Source organism: Anarrhichthys ocellatus, unplaced genomic scaffold (genome assembly GCF_004355925.1).
Source record: "Anarrhichthys ocellatus isolate YVR2014 unplaced genomic scaffold, GSC_Weel_1.0 scaffold50, whole genome shotgun sequence".
Classification (NCBI taxonomy): Eukaryota; Metazoa; Chordata; class Actinopteri; order Perciformes; family Anarhichadidae; genus Anarrhichthys; species Anarrhichthys ocellatus.
In genome coordinates, this window is record NW_022280080.1 from 2,612,948 (window position 1) to 2,628,968 (window position 16,021).

Below are 16,021 nucleotides of genomic sequence, written 5' to 3' on the forward strand. Positions count from 1 at the left end.
TGTTTAATGATACATCCATATATGTTGTTTAATGATACATCCATATATGCTGTTTAGGGTCCAGGAGTATCCGGGATAATGTAATAATTCTATAGGTTTATGTTATGGCCATTCATTTCAACACTGTCTCTGAGAGATCATCTCTTTTCTTCCGGTTTGGGACAGCAGATGTCTCCGAATACTACAGTACCCATGAGCCTCAGCCGCTGTTGCTATGGAGATGAACGTAGTCGACAGTGCAAATCTGTGGAATCCAGCAGCCATTGTAGTAGACCTGTCTCACAGCAGACATATTGACTTGTGAAAGCAGAAAGAGCACAGGTGTAATGAATCACATCAACAGTGTCTCAGGTTCATTGAGCCAAGCCAGTGAGTCAGCGTGGGCTCAACCTGGGCCCCGAGGCCGGCAGGCAGCCATGATTAATGTCATCAGTTACACCTGCTTCTCCTGCTATGATGTGCAAATGTGAAAAAGGTCTGCTCGGGACGAAGCCAAAAACCATACAAGTTTCCAAATTCATTTGTTGAGTCAGAAGCTGAAAGTGAACTGAGAGTTTTAAACTACAACAATTAAAATATGCTATGACAGACAATGGGTCGGATTGCTGCTTCTGTTACTCTTTTCAATCTTGCGATTTTTGTGTCGTGTTTTCGCGATACAGTTAGCAACGTTGTGCAAACATAACGTATTCAGATCACTGTGTTGCAAAAATGAAAACAGGCAATACGAGGAGAACGACATGATCGGACTTTCTATCTCTCCAGAAACACAAACTCAACGATAAAAGACAGCATCTTTCTGTATCAAATGTGACGGGCTGAGAGGACAATGATCGCCACTCTCTCCAATTTTTTTGGGATTCCTCTTCGCCCAGCCTCTCTACACAATACCACTCATATGAATGTAAATGACAGGTGTGCTTGGAAAGCTCCCACTTTGTGCTGGTTGCAGAAGTAAAATCGTCTCTTTTTTTCACGTCGAATGCCAGAATAAAAGAGTGTAGTTTGCATTCAGGTGTGGGCAGCATTGTCTTTAATACTGTCAGTGAGATCTGAACACTTTCCTGTCAAACAGAGAGAAGAATGAGCATGTGTTCGAGCTGTATACTCTCTACATGAACAGCTACTGCCGTTGTGAAAATAAAAGCACGTTCCTACCTGGTATTTGTGATCCTCTTTTGCCGGGAAGCCAAAGTATTTCTCGGTGTAGGCCGACCCTTTAAAAGGATGACAAAGGGAAACAGAGACATTGTGATTGTTTTAATTCACTCACTATTCATTCATAACAACACTTCCAATGCCTTTCAGTATTACTTCTTCACTAAACATTGGACACTGTGTTGCTCCGCTCGATTTATTAGCCTTATTAGGTTGGTTTGACATTCAGAATCGGTGGTCCAGTTGTTTAATGTTGCTTTGTAAATCAAATGCCATCACCATGGAGTAGAGCTTAAATCTGATAATGAATACATGTCAACATTGATGACCAACTATGGAATAATTGGTTTTACTGGCTGTTTGAATGTCTTTGTCACGCTTTGGATTTATAGGCCACACATTCAGATCATTGTGCTACTGTAAGTATGTATGATATTCCATCGCTCTATGATACCATGGAGTCTCCAGTTTGTTATGGGGGCGACAGCGATGCCACACCGGAACATGGCACTGTGGGACAGGAGCAGGAGAGCAGAAAGAAATCCTCCATACGCCTGGAACAAACACAACATGGCTGCTTTAAGAGAATGTTGGACAAGAAACAGAAGTAATTTTCAGTGGTTATTGATTTATTAGATAGAGATGCTATGTTACCTTTCCATAAACTCCAACTCTGTTGCCATCGATGTAGGGTAGTCTGACCAGGTGCCTGGAAATGTAAAGAGTTAACTACACAGCAAAAATGAAGTGATGCCTTCCTAATGAGACTACACCGTAAAAGAGTATCCTTGGTTTACTAATTTAGCTGTAGCAGTCTGAGTTAGCCAGATGCAACCCAAAGCATCAAATACCACAGCTTGGTCTTATACCGAGGTACCCCTCGGCATCTGTATGAGACACACCGGGGTTTCAATTAACTCCAATGTAAACCCATCAGCATCAATTTGATATGGTCAGAGCAACTGACGTAGTATTACGAGTGAGAAAGTCTAGAGCAGTAGGTTGAACCTTCACCCAGGAGACCAGCGCTCGTGTCCCGTGTAAAACCAAGTCACAGTAACAGTTGGTACAGTTTGGATGTGACCCATATGTCAGTCTACTTAAACATTATACGCAGTATTTATACAGTATTAGCCATCTTTTAAAATATTTAATCCCAACTGTTTTACCATTTATATGATATGATTATGAATATTCATCTTTCCACTATCAATTTACCTCGTAATTTTTAGTTTATTTTATACCTCTTGTTCTTTCTTTTCTACTTGCCCTATTTATCTTTTCTTCTTTATTTCCCTGTGCTGCTGCAACAACAAACTTTTCTCTCCTGTGATTAATAAAGACTTGTCCTATTTTAAATGAGCACAGCTACGGGGAAACAGCAGGAAGAAGTGTATTAAAATACATATCAACACATAAAGCACCTTCAATACAAAAACACAAACACCAATGTCAGCCATATTTGGAGAACCTACTGTATACAATCAACCGACTCATTTTCAGAAACAAAAGAGAAGCTTACTCCAGAGCTGTGATCTGGTCCTGAACATCCACAGTTCCCAGTCTCTGGTGAACCTCGTGCAGGACCCTCTGACCCTGGAAGCCGCTGCCCCGGCCGTCCAGACGAGCCACGAGGACGCTGTCTGAGCTGACCAGCACCGAGTCCCAGCTGAGAGAGAAGCGGTCTATGACAGCCTGACCACCGGGGGCGCTGTCCCTGTGAGAGGACGGTATGAGTTTAGTCCACAAAAATTCTTCAACACATCAAAATAAAGCCAGAATAAATAAACATGTTGGTTCATGTGTAAAACATGATTCAGATCGGTAGTTCCCAACATTTTAGGCTCGTGACCACTTCAAACAAAACCTTATCTACTTGCAGTGCCTTCTCATTGGTTGCATGTATCTACCTAACAATGAGGTATGATGTACATGATCATCATCACACGACCCTTCAAATTTGATCTTTGTTGGAAGTTGTGAACTTGTGATTTAGGGCACACATTTCCAGCTTGTTTACTAAGCATTTGATTCTCAGCTTCTTTATTTAATACTTTATAGAATAAAAATTTTCTGCATTGTTTTTCAATATAATGGAAAATAAAATGACATACAGAATCAGTAACAGCGGGTGCTCCTTTGTTTCATCCAAACCTATTGGGATAATCAACTCCAGACGAAGTGCTGCAAAAAAACAACACAATTTCAAGATTTTAATTTATTGTCATATACATACAATATACAATTTCTGCTACATAACATAACATTCATTTGAACATTCAGGCCAGAGATTTTAAGGTAAATGCATAGTCAGCACGATAGAAGTCCATACTAGTCAGTCACAGTAAAAAAAAATCAACGCGAGAACTTTAGCAAAAAATAGTTTTTCCTGAGTTAGTTGCTTCAACCCGTTCAACTCTTCAAATACTGACGTTTGGTCAGTGCCCCTCGGCATACTAGTGTTTGTGTCCCGTTTGTCACTTGTCTATCACGTGATTTGTTTAGTCACAGGCGAGACGCTAGTAAGTCAAGTTATATTCAACCATGCGTTTTTCCTATACCTAAATTAGTGGTTTTGTTGCGTAAAACCAAAGTTCTTGTGAAGAGGGAAGTTTATTAAAAGTTTATTCTGAAAGGACACTATGCATGTAACAAGTGTATATTTAGGGACCTAGTGCGTCGATCTCCGATGCCAAGGGGCACTGACCAAGCATTGACAAGTTGTTGCGGTGGAGTTGAGAATGTTGTGGTATTTTGAATGATTTTGCTTGACTTAAGGTTTGACACAGTCTTTAAAGCGTAGCCGCTTGGAGTGCGTGTCCACTTGGATTGGGCCAATTGATTGGTTTCCGGAAGTGTTGCTTGCAGCGTTGTTGGTAGCTGCTGCACAGAGCACTGCTTGCTTGCATATTAAAAGTGAATTAATATAGCACATGACGTGTCCAAATTGCAACAACTTTGACAAGGCAAGGCAAGTTTATTTGTATAGCACATTTCAACAACAAGGCAATTCAAAGTGCTTCACATTAAACCATTAAAAACATCAGAACATAAGGCAAAAGAAAAGGAGAGAAAGCCCTCCCTTGGGCCGCCAGCAATACAGCCAGCAAACGTGAAGAAAATCGGATGTTTCTCGAGATATGCGAAGGACACACAGAGACAAACGGATGGAGATTCCTTGCTTCATAGTCAGACTAGAAAGTCAAACTCAAAGATGTGTTCATGTTTCACGCCAGAAAACCTTAGAACCTTTATGTTCACACAGTGATGTGATGTGAGAGTGGTTGAAATGAAGAGGAATGGTTGTCAGAGGTGTTAACTGGTGTGAACGAGCCGGGCAAAGATGGGAGGACGGCACTGTCACTGGAGGAAAAGTGAGAATATCGCTTATCAGACCTGTTAAAGGACCTGGGGACTGAAGATGAAGCGTATTAAATGAACGTTTTGTCTTTGGGGCTAAACTGCCTGAACTTACCTGAATGAATCAAAGGGTTCTATGAAAATCCTCAAACTCCCTAAATAAAGCTGAAACAAACACGGTGGTTCATGTGAAAAATAAGTCTTTGTGCATGCAGCGTTTGAAGTCAGTGCTCCCATCTGACTTTGTTTTGTCTCGAAAGGCCTTTAATATGTTTCACATTGTCTCTAATGGTAAACACAGACTAGAAAAAGGCAGCCATATGGTGAACCGTCGCCTCCAATTGAAACGATACAGGGCTTCGTTTCATAATCAGCTCAGAAAGCTGTGCACCTGTTTGCTCAAGTTGTGTTTATCCTGAATGTGCAGATGTGAGTGAGCCTGTCTGTCCAGCTGATGGGTACGTATTGGGCTGGAAACCATCACTACTGTCACCATTGAAGATGATTGTTACAGTATGTCCTACCAAAGTTGTTGATTTGTACGGTTCTTCTTTCCCAATTGGGTATCCCCCTGTTTATCAGCGCATGTCTTAACGCTGCGTTCCTTTCCACAGTCTTGTGCTCTGTGACAGGGCAAGAAGAAGAATGACTTTAGTTAGAAGGAAACTCATACCTGCAATAACTAAACAAAACCCTCCATAACTCCTTCACTTCAATGTCCTGCTGTTCTATAAAGTGTGCCGAGATGATCAAAACTCTGTTCACGTTCATTATCAAACAAACAACCAGTGGCGGCTGGCCAATAGGGCTGATCCCAGATCAGCCTGACCTCACAATCAGACAGCAGACTAGCGGGAAAGGGAAGCAGTAGCCTACATGCAAAGCTTCTCTAGTAGCTGTAGGCCTACACCAGACAGGTTTGGCTAGCTGGAGGACGTCACGCTAATAACTTATTTAGCTTTTTAAAGCAACGGGGACAGATCCAGCACGGACAGTTAGGGAGTGAGGGACATGAAGCACCTGTCATGTGTATGTTTATATTATAGTGATTATTATTATGTGATATATATATATATTATTATATAATACAGAATATTATTATATGATATATATATTATTATATTATACTGAATTCCCTGTGAGGGAGACAAATATAAGATGTCCTGACGTGTTTGTCAAAGTGTTATTTACTGCTTTTTTTCATGTTGGAATAAATGTTAAATATTTAACTGCAAAGTAGTAATACGTGTTTGATACCTACATTTTTTTTGCATTAAATCATACTGGGAAGTTTGCTGAAATTGATTGGATGTGGCACAGCCCTAGAACATGTTCCATCAGCCGCCACAGCAAACAACTGACTTATAAAGTCCCACGAGTCAGGAAACTGACTAACTAACAAGGAATCAAGGCCAAACAGCATGGTAACTTAGTGTGATACAATAGGACTGGAATCATCAACACCCCTCAATCTGTGAGCCTGCAGGAGAGGACGAAGATGACCGATTTATTGATCTCAGTGACTTCATTTACATAAATGAGTTTGAGTAAATTCGATTGATTAATGCAGAAAATCGGCTTCCACCCAAACATAGTGAATAAATATACATGATGCAATTGATTGAAGAAGTGGTTGAGTCTGTTAGTGCCTACTTACTGTTCATATCACTCAGTCTGTGAAGAGTAGTTTGGGGTATTCCAGGACCTGTGGGGGGGGGTCTATATTTTAGATCGGGGAATGCAACTTTATCACACATTTTATCAGAACTGTAACACATTTGACCATAAAGTGACTGTCCACCCAAAAAAATCAAAAATACATATCTTTCCTCTTACCTGTAGCGCTATGTATCAAACTAGATCAATCTGCTTTGAGTTCAACGTGACATTTTCTGCCATTTTGAGCACCACAAGCTCCATCAATACATCCATACATGTCATCATTCACCCCCACATCAGGACTCTTAACTATCTAACTAACATTCATACACATTCACACGCTGAAGGAGCAGCCTTCAGAAGCAATTTAGAGTTAAGTGTCTAGAGCTAGGGGGGCAATTATTTTTCCCATGAGAAACAGGGACCGTTGTGGAGGGACGGACCAATAGACTGAACTCAATCCTGCTCTATGTCATTCCACCTCTTTATAACAAGTACATTGTATGGTTTTCATAAGCTGTGAGTGGTAAGAGTAAATATTATGATCAGTGGTGGAACATAACTAAGTATATTTGCTATAAGTACTGTACTTATGTACAAACTCAAGGTACTTTACTGGAGTATATCTATTTTATTCAACTTTGTACTTCCACTCCACTACATCTCAGAGGGAAGTGTTGTACTTTTTACTCCACTACATTTGTCTGGCAGCTTTAGTTACTTTGCACATTATAACTTTTCAAACCTTTCCTAACTCCCCAAACTGAACAACAGAGTACAAAATAGTTAAAATAAGCTCCACCTAAAACATCTGCAGCAGGAAGAATGATCCAAACATTTGTAATATCCATATACAGTATAATAGTAAAACACTGACAGGGATCATGTTTCTGATGAATTGGTACTTTTCTTACTATTGTTTGTAGTGCAATGACCTAATTTTCTGTTTGTCAGTTCAGTGAAGGAGTGGCTGAAGTCAGGTTGAATGTGTGAGGTGAGATGTGAAGGACAGCTGACAGGTGATGGTCAGTGAGAGAGGATCTGGATTAATTAAACTTCATCACAGAGAATGTTTGTTCACGTATGGAGGTCGATCCAAAGAGAACCAACATCTTCTGAGCATGTTGCTTTTGCAGCTTAGCTAGCAAAGCCTCAGCTGTCCGTGTCCGCTCTGCATCACCAACACATCTCAGGCAGCCAACATGACCCAGCCCAGCTCCGGCTTAAGCTCGGCATGCCGGAAGAAACACTTCGGGAGACTCGGAATGTTTCCATGTCATGATCCATTGAGTTACATACAGTAGTCTCTCTCGCATTTATTGTTAAGATAAATAGTGTGTAGCCGGCTTTGTTTTTCACTTTTTAGCTGTCATTAATGAACTAATGTGATACACTGACTCAATTTAGCGGAAATGGAAGATTACGATTGAGAGCTCTCAAAATGAACATAATCAAGATACAAAGTTTATTCAATGATTAATTAACTCTCTGAGAATAGTTTAGAGCCAAGTGAATATGTGATATGACGGTGAACCAGGTGCTAAACATTGCTGTGAATTCATTTCACACTCAGCTATGATGTCTCTGCTTTGGTCATAATGAGGCGTTACCTCTGCAGTGGAGGAGAACATGTTGATAGTCTGGGCTGAGGGTGGTGTCATAGTAGGTGCACTTTGGTTTGAAGAGGGAGCAGGTGAGGCATTCTTTATGAAATGGATCCAGTGTGGAGACTCTGTTAGGTGTGTGAGGACAAAAGAAGTTCAAAAGATTTACAACTTCTGATATAAGCAGCATGTTTCTATCCTTCAAGCAAAAGACAAATCAATGAAACATGTGCCATAATACGATGCAGTCATTTATACGTATTACACTGTAGTTTAACGCATAAGTAGTTTAACGCATAAGTTTAACGCTTCTTTTTATGGATATATATTGTGCTTGAAAAAAAAGTTGAGATGTAAAAGTTTGTGTATCGTTTGAAAACATGCCTTGGTGCATGAAAAGAATCCACTGAAGCCGTAGATTAGCTGGAGTGATGAAAACTGTTGGTAACGTTGAGCAGACTAATATTCCTCTCACTAATACATGAAACAAACAGAAATGTCATATTTCCATCAGCTTTTCCACATATTTTTCGAACGTTTGAGATTTGGCTTCTGCTGATTTCTTGATGTAAACTCTCTTCTTCTGTAATGCTTTAATGGCAGATTTGGAGAAAAAACGGTTTGTCTCAATGAACCAACATCTCATAGTTACATAACAGTAGTCAATGGAAATGCATATTAATAAGCATTTTCTTTGGCCAATTTGTTGGAAATTTGGTACATGACTCACTTGAATGGACATGGCTATTAAATGTGATTATAGCCATTAATACATAATTAAAGTGTTTTTTAACAATAAAATAATTAAAGAGTGGTTTCTAACTCTCTTTACAAGAAAGAAAATATCTGTATTTCCCAAAATGTCAAACTGTTCCTTAAAGCTACTATGAGGAACTTTCAGTTTATGTTGCTTTTGATACCCCTTGTGGACAAAAGCGGTAGAATTTCCAAGCACCAGAGTTCCTTTGGAGAACCTCTCATTTTACTGCAGCACGGTTTAAGAGTCTGCCCCACTCAGGTCTGGTTCTGTCTCCCTTCCCTCCAGATTCAGCTGAATCTGAATTATGATCCATCTGATTTTGTGCCAAATGCGCCTTGGTGGCACCGATGAAAAGCATTAACGATATAGAAATAGCCAATCTTCTCGCTGATGGTCTCGTTCACATTTCTAGGTCATATAGAGTTGTCAGTACTAAATTGAGACTGTTTCATAACCAGTTAAAAGTTCCTCACAGTAACTTTAATGAACAAAGGTGCTCTCTCTACTTCTATAATAAAGACAAATCAACATGGTACCTGTAGAACTGCCGTTGTGTTGAGCCTTCCTCTGTACTTAGGAAATAACTGAAAAACACACCTGTTATTGGAGAGTTCATATTGTATTGTATGTCATGTCACATATTATATGGTGTTAATATTGCATGCTTACAGTGAGTTTGTGCTCTCATCATAGGCCAGAATTCTAGAGACCTCCCAGCTTCCTGAGGTCAGGTGGCGGAGGTTGACCTCTTCACCCTCAGACTGAGAAGCACGAGAAAGAATCCCGCAACACCAGAGCAGACAAAGCATGTCAACATGACCTCACATAACCAACATGGTGTTAAAGGGATGCACTTGTGAGTTGTTTGCTTTTACCAGATCAACAATTGGATGTACGAGAATTTTCTTCAATTAAACAAAGACAAAACTGAGGTAGCTGTTTTTGGAGCCAAGCAGGTACGGATAAAAGTCAGCGCCCTGCTATCGGTAATGTTAACAACTACAGACCAAGCCAGTAATCTCAGTGGAGTCATGAATTTCAACAGCCATATTAAGACAATTACAAAGTTGGCCTTATATCACCTTAATCTTGTCTCAGCAACATTTGGAAAACGTTGTCCATGCATTTATCTTCAGTAGACTCGACTACTGTAGCGGTGTCTTCAAAGGTCGACCTAAAAAATGTATTCAGCAGCTGCGGCTAATTCAGAACGCTGCTGCTCGAGTCCTCACTGAGTACAACAAAGTGGATCACGTAAGTCCAGTTCTGAGGTTTTTACACAAAATTCCTCTCAAGGATTTGAATGGTTTAGTTCTCAGCTACATTATGAACCATCCAGATGTCTCAGGTGGTCTGGGACAGGTCTGCCCCCTGAGTCAAAACTAAAAATGGAGAACCAGCGTTCAGTTTCTATGCTCCATATATCTGGAACAAACTCCCAGAAAGCTAACTCTCACTTCTTTTAGATCTATGCCGTAGACTGTTCGGTTTGCCGTTGCCTTTTATTAAATCATTTCTTACGCAGCAGAGTAACTTTACTTCTTGAATTTTATACCGGTCTGTTCTATTTTAGCTTGTTTTTAGTTTCTATTCTTTTGGAATTTGAATGACTGTTTTTAATTGTATTGTATAATGTGTTTTCTGTACAGCGCTTTGAATCGACTTGTTGCAGAACCGTGCCATATAAATAAACTTGCCTTGCCATTCAATCTTCTCAGAAATTATCTCCAGAAACTGACTTCATCTGGCACAGAACCAAGTGCCCCCGGTGCATCTACTGTACTCTCATTAATTTATTCAACTGAATGTATTCTTAATTCTCTAGTGTTTAAGGAAATTTAGTTTTATAGTTTAAAATGATGAGACTTCAAAATGAAAACTGCATGAGCAGTGTGAATAATTGGAATAGCCTTAGGACAGATAATATGACTGCAAAAATAAATAGACCCAAGAAGTTTCATATTATACACAGTAAATTCACCTAACTCAATGTCGTTTATTTTATTAAAACGTAATAGTTTTACTTGGTTAGAGATCATGGTGATGTGGTTGAATGTCCCGCGACCACCGTGTCTTAAGGGCATAGTGATGAAGAACGTTGTGCAATCCTTGGAAAACACTGGCTCTTCATTCTGGGAAAACAGAAGAACAGCAGACATACACCCTGCCAGTATTAGGTAGTAGTGGTTAGTGGAAGAACCAGGTGCCTGGAACAGGACAAAAGCTGATAAAGTTATGTGCAATAATGGTATAGGTTAAATAAATCATGGCTTTTCTCATGAAACACTCAGACAGGTTTGTTCTTTAGCATTGGTGGTCTGCAAGAATTACCTTCCTGTCATTGTCAACGCATTTGAGATCGACTACTATATTTTACCATCATAGAAAAATGAACAGTGTTCCCTAAATAATGTATATATCGGGGCGGCAACATCCTTGTCTGAAAAGTGAAGCCGATGTGGATGCATTCTCTCTAGTGTCCACCAGGGGGCGAATCCTCTGATTGTATAGAAGTCTATGAGAAAATGACTACTTCTCTCTTGATTTATTACCTCAGTAAACATTGTAAACATGAGTTTATGGTCTCAATCTCTAGTTTGAAGTCTTCTTCAATACAGCATGATGTTCATTTGGTAAATTATGGTCCATTTAGATTATAATAGACCATAATGATTTAGGGCGGGGCAACATTGTGATTGACAGGTCTCCACCACAACATTCTCCGGTCTGGGAGTTATCTTATGTCTCACAACTTAGTCTGTTTCACAGTGTGTTTTCAGTTCATGAACGTTTTCAACATTTTCATCCACTAAAAATGTCTTATTCAGCTTTGGGTGATACTTAGCTTCACCCTCTCATGTCACTTCTGGTTCCAAAAAAACATGATGGTGACGACCAAAACCCACGTTGATTACATTCACGTCTAACATACAGTCTATAATATTGATAGGCTTATAAATGATGATGGACTGACACACTCACCTGACGATCAAGCCACTTTTCTGACGTCTCCACATGCTTCTGAGTTGGAAAGATGAAGTCAGTACATAACACTTCTATAAATAAATTGTAGAAGACTAAAGAAGTCTCACCGATAATGTCCCTACCTTGGTGCAGTCACTTGTTGTGACATCGCACAGTGAAAGTATTGACATGTTTTGAGCTCGAGTCACCCAACGCACACTCAGCCTATCCTGTGTCACCCATTTCACCATGCTGATGTAGTACTCACTAAGTAAAAACGTACAAATGGTAATGGTTAGTAGTCAGCAAAAAATAACAAACATTATTTTTTATTTAAAATGTGTTTTTATCATACCTCTTTTCAAAACTGTCAGGAGGTCTCAGCTCAGTTGTGAGGGAGCTGCCGTCCAGACTGACAACATAGAGTCTGGCGGTGGGATTGATTTGTCCCATCTGGGGTGAAAAGAGTACAAATGTACAATTGCATTCACAGGCGTAATCTAATTGGACGTAATATCCGTGATGCACACTGCGTGCAGTCTAGCGATAAAAATAGGCACTGAGCAACACGCCGCACTTGCTTTCTATTTTTACATGCTGCCATACATTGCTAGTAAGACTTTAACAGAGAATATGATGAGAATATGAAAGAAGTTGGAAACAAACTGTGTTGCTGTATGCTGCACAGGCCCTGGGCCGAGTTCGTCATTTTCCTCATCTTACACCTCACTCAGAAATGATGCTCATTAGTCTACATGACAAGGGAAATCTAGGATGACAATATTAATTCCACATTCATGCCCGCTTATCTGTACCGTTTGTTATTCCTGTCTTCTCCAACCCTTCACTTTCTGCTCTTTTGGAGGCACAATAGCTTCTTGGAATGGATCCATTCTGTTCTACTGGTGTTATTAGCCACATATTACATGACAGGTAAGCAATCTGATGGATGAAACACATACTAAATGCAAAATACCAGAGCTTTGACCCACCTAAATGGAACGGGGCCGTAATTAATGTTATTTATTACACCTGTGTTTAATCTGCAATGGCATGTAAAAATGGCTGCTGTAAAAAGGGCTTATATATCAGTTAGTCAGTTGTTTGGTTGGTCGGTTGGTGGTCAGCTGATGTCTGATGGATTGCTATGAAATCTGCTACAGACCTTGTGCCTTGTGAAAATAGATTGCAATAACTTTTGTTCTCTGAACCTCTTATCTGGCATCATCTTCAGGTCAAAATATCACTGTCAATATTGTGGTTTAGCAAAACTTATGACATTTTCATCAGCCTCAGCTGTAATTTCGGTTGAGCGCTAATTAGCCAATCTAAGCATGCTAACACCTAAACCAAGATGGTAAACATGGTAGACATGACTTCTTAAACAGCAGCATGTTACCATGTTGTCTTTTGCATTTAACGCAAAGCTTTGTCTAAGTATAACCTCACTGCACTGCTGGCATGATATATAGTACTTAAACAAAGCAGAGCTTTGAGCTAAATGCTAACGGCAACATGCTTACATGCTGCTGTTCAAGAAGTCATGTCTACCATGTTTACCATCTTGGTTTAGGTGATAGCATGCTTAGATTAGCTCATTAGCGCTAAACCCAAAGTACAGCTGAGGCTGTTGGAAATGTCATTAGCTTTGCAGGTATTTGGCCATAAACCAGTTTATGGAGTTTTTGCAGGGCTCTAGAATGTGGATACTACAGTCATTCTAACAGTAATGAGGTATTTCTTTAAGTTCAGACACATTATACCCATGAAGAATACTCCCCCGGGTACTTTTACTTTTTATTGACTCACTGAGAGATACCCACACAAATGTATCCCCCAGTGACTGAAGCAGAAGTATGACCGTCAGACTGCTACACACCATCCGTGTTCTCATAGATAAAAGGAAGCAGAAGGCAATTAAATCTCTGCTTCATTTAATCCCATGATGTCATAACGTTGACCCCACTCAAGGATTCAAGCAAAAGACTCACTGTGTGTGTGTGTGTGTGTGTGTGTGTGTGCACATACAAATTTTCACACTGTGTTGGGGAGGTGAACATTAAGTGCAGTGCTTCATTAATTAGATGACTTCCTATTCTAAGCCCCTCCTCCCATCAATTAATCCTAACCAACAACTGAGGCTGTCCTTCCCCTTATGACCCGCACTCCACCCATTTTCCACAACCCTTCTACCGTCTGAGAGGCATTTGGTACGCTGAACGTGCGCTTCAAAGGAAGGTGTGTTAGCGTGCCTCACTGAAGCATATCACATTCCTATCCCTCCCAGTGCCACAGATCCCTGCAGACATCTCTCTTCAAAGGAAGCAAAGCCACTGTAACATGAATTAAACAAGAAGAGGATTCACTAACCTTTATGGGTAAGCTAAAGCGGCGATCCTGCAGCTGTATTATTCATAGAGCTGCTTTGTTACAATTGAGTTGCAGGTTATAGTGGACTCAAGTGTGCAGTATATAGCATGGATGGCCATATACAGAACACAATAGTGACTCTGTAGTTTTCCACAAGTTACTCTGTAAGAAGATCAGTATTTCTACACCAGAAAACTCCATGTGCCACAGAAAATGTATTTTCGATCAAAATAACTATGCAACACTACGAAACAGTATTATTGGTGTGCCCACAAATAACAAAAGAAAATGATATGTACTGCTTTTAAATTAAGTTAAATTAATTCAATACGTTATTACTCTAATATGATGTTATGTGTAAATATGTGCAAAAGTAAAGTTAAAACAGGCATAAAATTGCCAAAAAGAAATTTTCTGTTCATGGCCTCAGCATCCACAAGAGGATTACGACGCAAATGTGAATGTGTGATGTATATATATGTATATCTGTAGATCTAGTGTTGAGGTTAACAAACAGAAAAAGGAGAATGGTAAAATATTGGTTTCTGTGGCAAGAAGTTAAAATGATTTTACTTAATGAAGTCAAAATCTAGTTTTCAAACTAGGACATGCAATGTGTAATTTATTAGAAATATGCTCATGCGATATTCAAATTTACTTTTAAACATTCATGGCGGGCCATTGAAAAACGTGCACCAACGGTATCAAGTGAGCTAAAGGATGTTCTGGTGCTGCTCTCCTGATACAGCGAACCTTTAACTGGAATAATCCGCATCAATTCTGTACTGACAACAAGTCAATACCCGAAATCAATGCAGCAATGTTATAACCCACTTAAATTGAAAGTTAATTTAAACTCTGGAAATAGATTAGACTTCTAGTACTCTAAGTGTTACCTTTGGGTAAGGGTACTCCTTCCCCCTGGGGTACAGAGAGCCTGTCAGCCAGGGCAGGAGCATGTTGGGAACCAGGGAATCGTTGATGGTGAGATAGGCCAGTCTGGAGCTGTCAGGTGACCACCAGTGGGCCACTTGCGTGTGCAACACCTCCTCTGGAACACCAAGAGAAGACAGATCAGACCCTCTGAGCCAGGAGAGAGGGGCTCAGTCCTACTGCTTATTGATCGCCAAAGTTAGTCTGTGCTGCTCTTTTTAATCTCAAGTTATTCTGTATCAGTGTTTTTCAACCTTTTCTGACCCGCGGTACATTTTTTACATTAAAAAGATCCCGCGGCACACCAACAACCAAAAAAGATACAAAATGACAACAGAGCAACAAATCAATCCAGCAGACCTGCAGCAACACGCATTCTGCTACACACTCGAGGGCCATTCAGATATTAGATGTAAAAAAACAAACGCAGTTGACTTACCAAATGCTGTTCAATTAAAGACAAACTCCATCCTCCTTTCTTTGTTGACAAAGAGTTTAATCCCACTGGTTGGTGCATGTTTGGTTGTCAGAATCAATATTCCAACAGCCAACTTAAGTTCTACAGAGTACAGACAGGATCACAACCGTTTCAGATCGACAGGTGTTTCAGTTTAGCGAGTGAGCGAGTTAACTGGTAACTTTCAGCCGAGTGTGCCTCGAGTTGCTCGTAGAAACCTACATAAATAGTTGGCATGGATGATAAACACAGATAAGTATGTATTTAAAACTGATACCTGCATGTTCTGTTATGGTTTTTTTAACAGCTGCTGTCACCACGAGTGACCACAGACACATTGGTCTGAGAGTCACCAGTGAACCTGCGGTGCAAGCCTATGGCTGCAAGCTATTCAACGTGTTGACTACCTCTGGACTGTTTGTAGCGTCCAGAAGTCTTGCAAGTCACTTTATTTAGGTTGCATTTGCATTATTTGCTAGTTAATGGCCTCAATTAGCTTGACAAGCTATTACACTCCGTCGTACTTCCGTTGCCAAACGGCGTGCACACACTTACATACATCATCATTGTTCTTTTCCTATTCTGAGTCCAAAGTGCCAGATTCTGGAGGTAGCATCTGAATTCTTCTATCTGTCCTTCCAGTTAGTTATTTCGGCAGGCTTTTATGACTCAGACCCCGAGATACTTAAACTCCTGCTCCAGCTGCAGCAGTAAAGCAGGCGCTGCACCGGACCGTCTTGGTGAAGAGGGAGCTGA

General features: G+C 40.2%; 1 protein-coding gene across 2 annotated transcripts in view; it reads right to left on the minus strand.

The window, feature by feature from the left end:
- Positions 1 to 16,021, minus strand: part of LOC116395821 (inactive dipeptidyl peptidase 10-like) — a 134,179-nt gene that overhangs the window by 6,656 nt on the left and 111,502 nt on the right. Inside the window, exons 9-23 of one of the 2 annotated variants that reach the window (XM_031869969.1) lie at positions 14,772 to 14,926; positions 11,861 to 11,958; positions 11,649 to 11,772; positions 11,524 to 11,559; positions 10,566 to 10,673; positions 9,211 to 9,302; positions 9,078 to 9,125; positions 7,788 to 7,909; positions 6,176 to 6,223; positions 5,043 to 5,141; positions 3,273 to 3,342; positions 2,681 to 2,875; positions 1,813 to 1,867; positions 1,613 to 1,712; positions 1,159 to 1,217 (exon numbers count right to left, since the gene is read on the minus strand). In XM_031869969.1, coding sequence (XP_031725829.1) covers positions 1,159 to 1,217; positions 1,613 to 1,712; positions 1,813 to 1,867; positions 2,681 to 2,875; positions 3,273 to 3,342; positions 5,043 to 5,141; positions 6,176 to 6,223; positions 7,788 to 7,909; positions 9,078 to 9,125; positions 9,211 to 9,302; positions 10,566 to 10,673; positions 11,524 to 11,559; positions 11,649 to 11,772; positions 11,861 to 11,958; positions 14,772 to 14,926 — 1,409 coding nt within the window. Of the gene's footprint in view, positions 1 to 1,158; positions 1,218 to 1,612; positions 1,713 to 1,812; positions 1,868 to 2,680; positions 2,876 to 3,272; positions 3,343 to 5,042; positions 5,142 to 6,175; positions 6,224 to 7,787; positions 7,910 to 9,077; positions 9,126 to 9,210; positions 9,303 to 10,565; positions 10,674 to 11,523; positions 11,563 to 11,648; positions 11,773 to 11,860; positions 11,959 to 14,771; positions 14,927 to 16,021 lie in introns of both variants that reach the window. The other variant, XM_031869968.1, reaches the window with a different exon arrangement.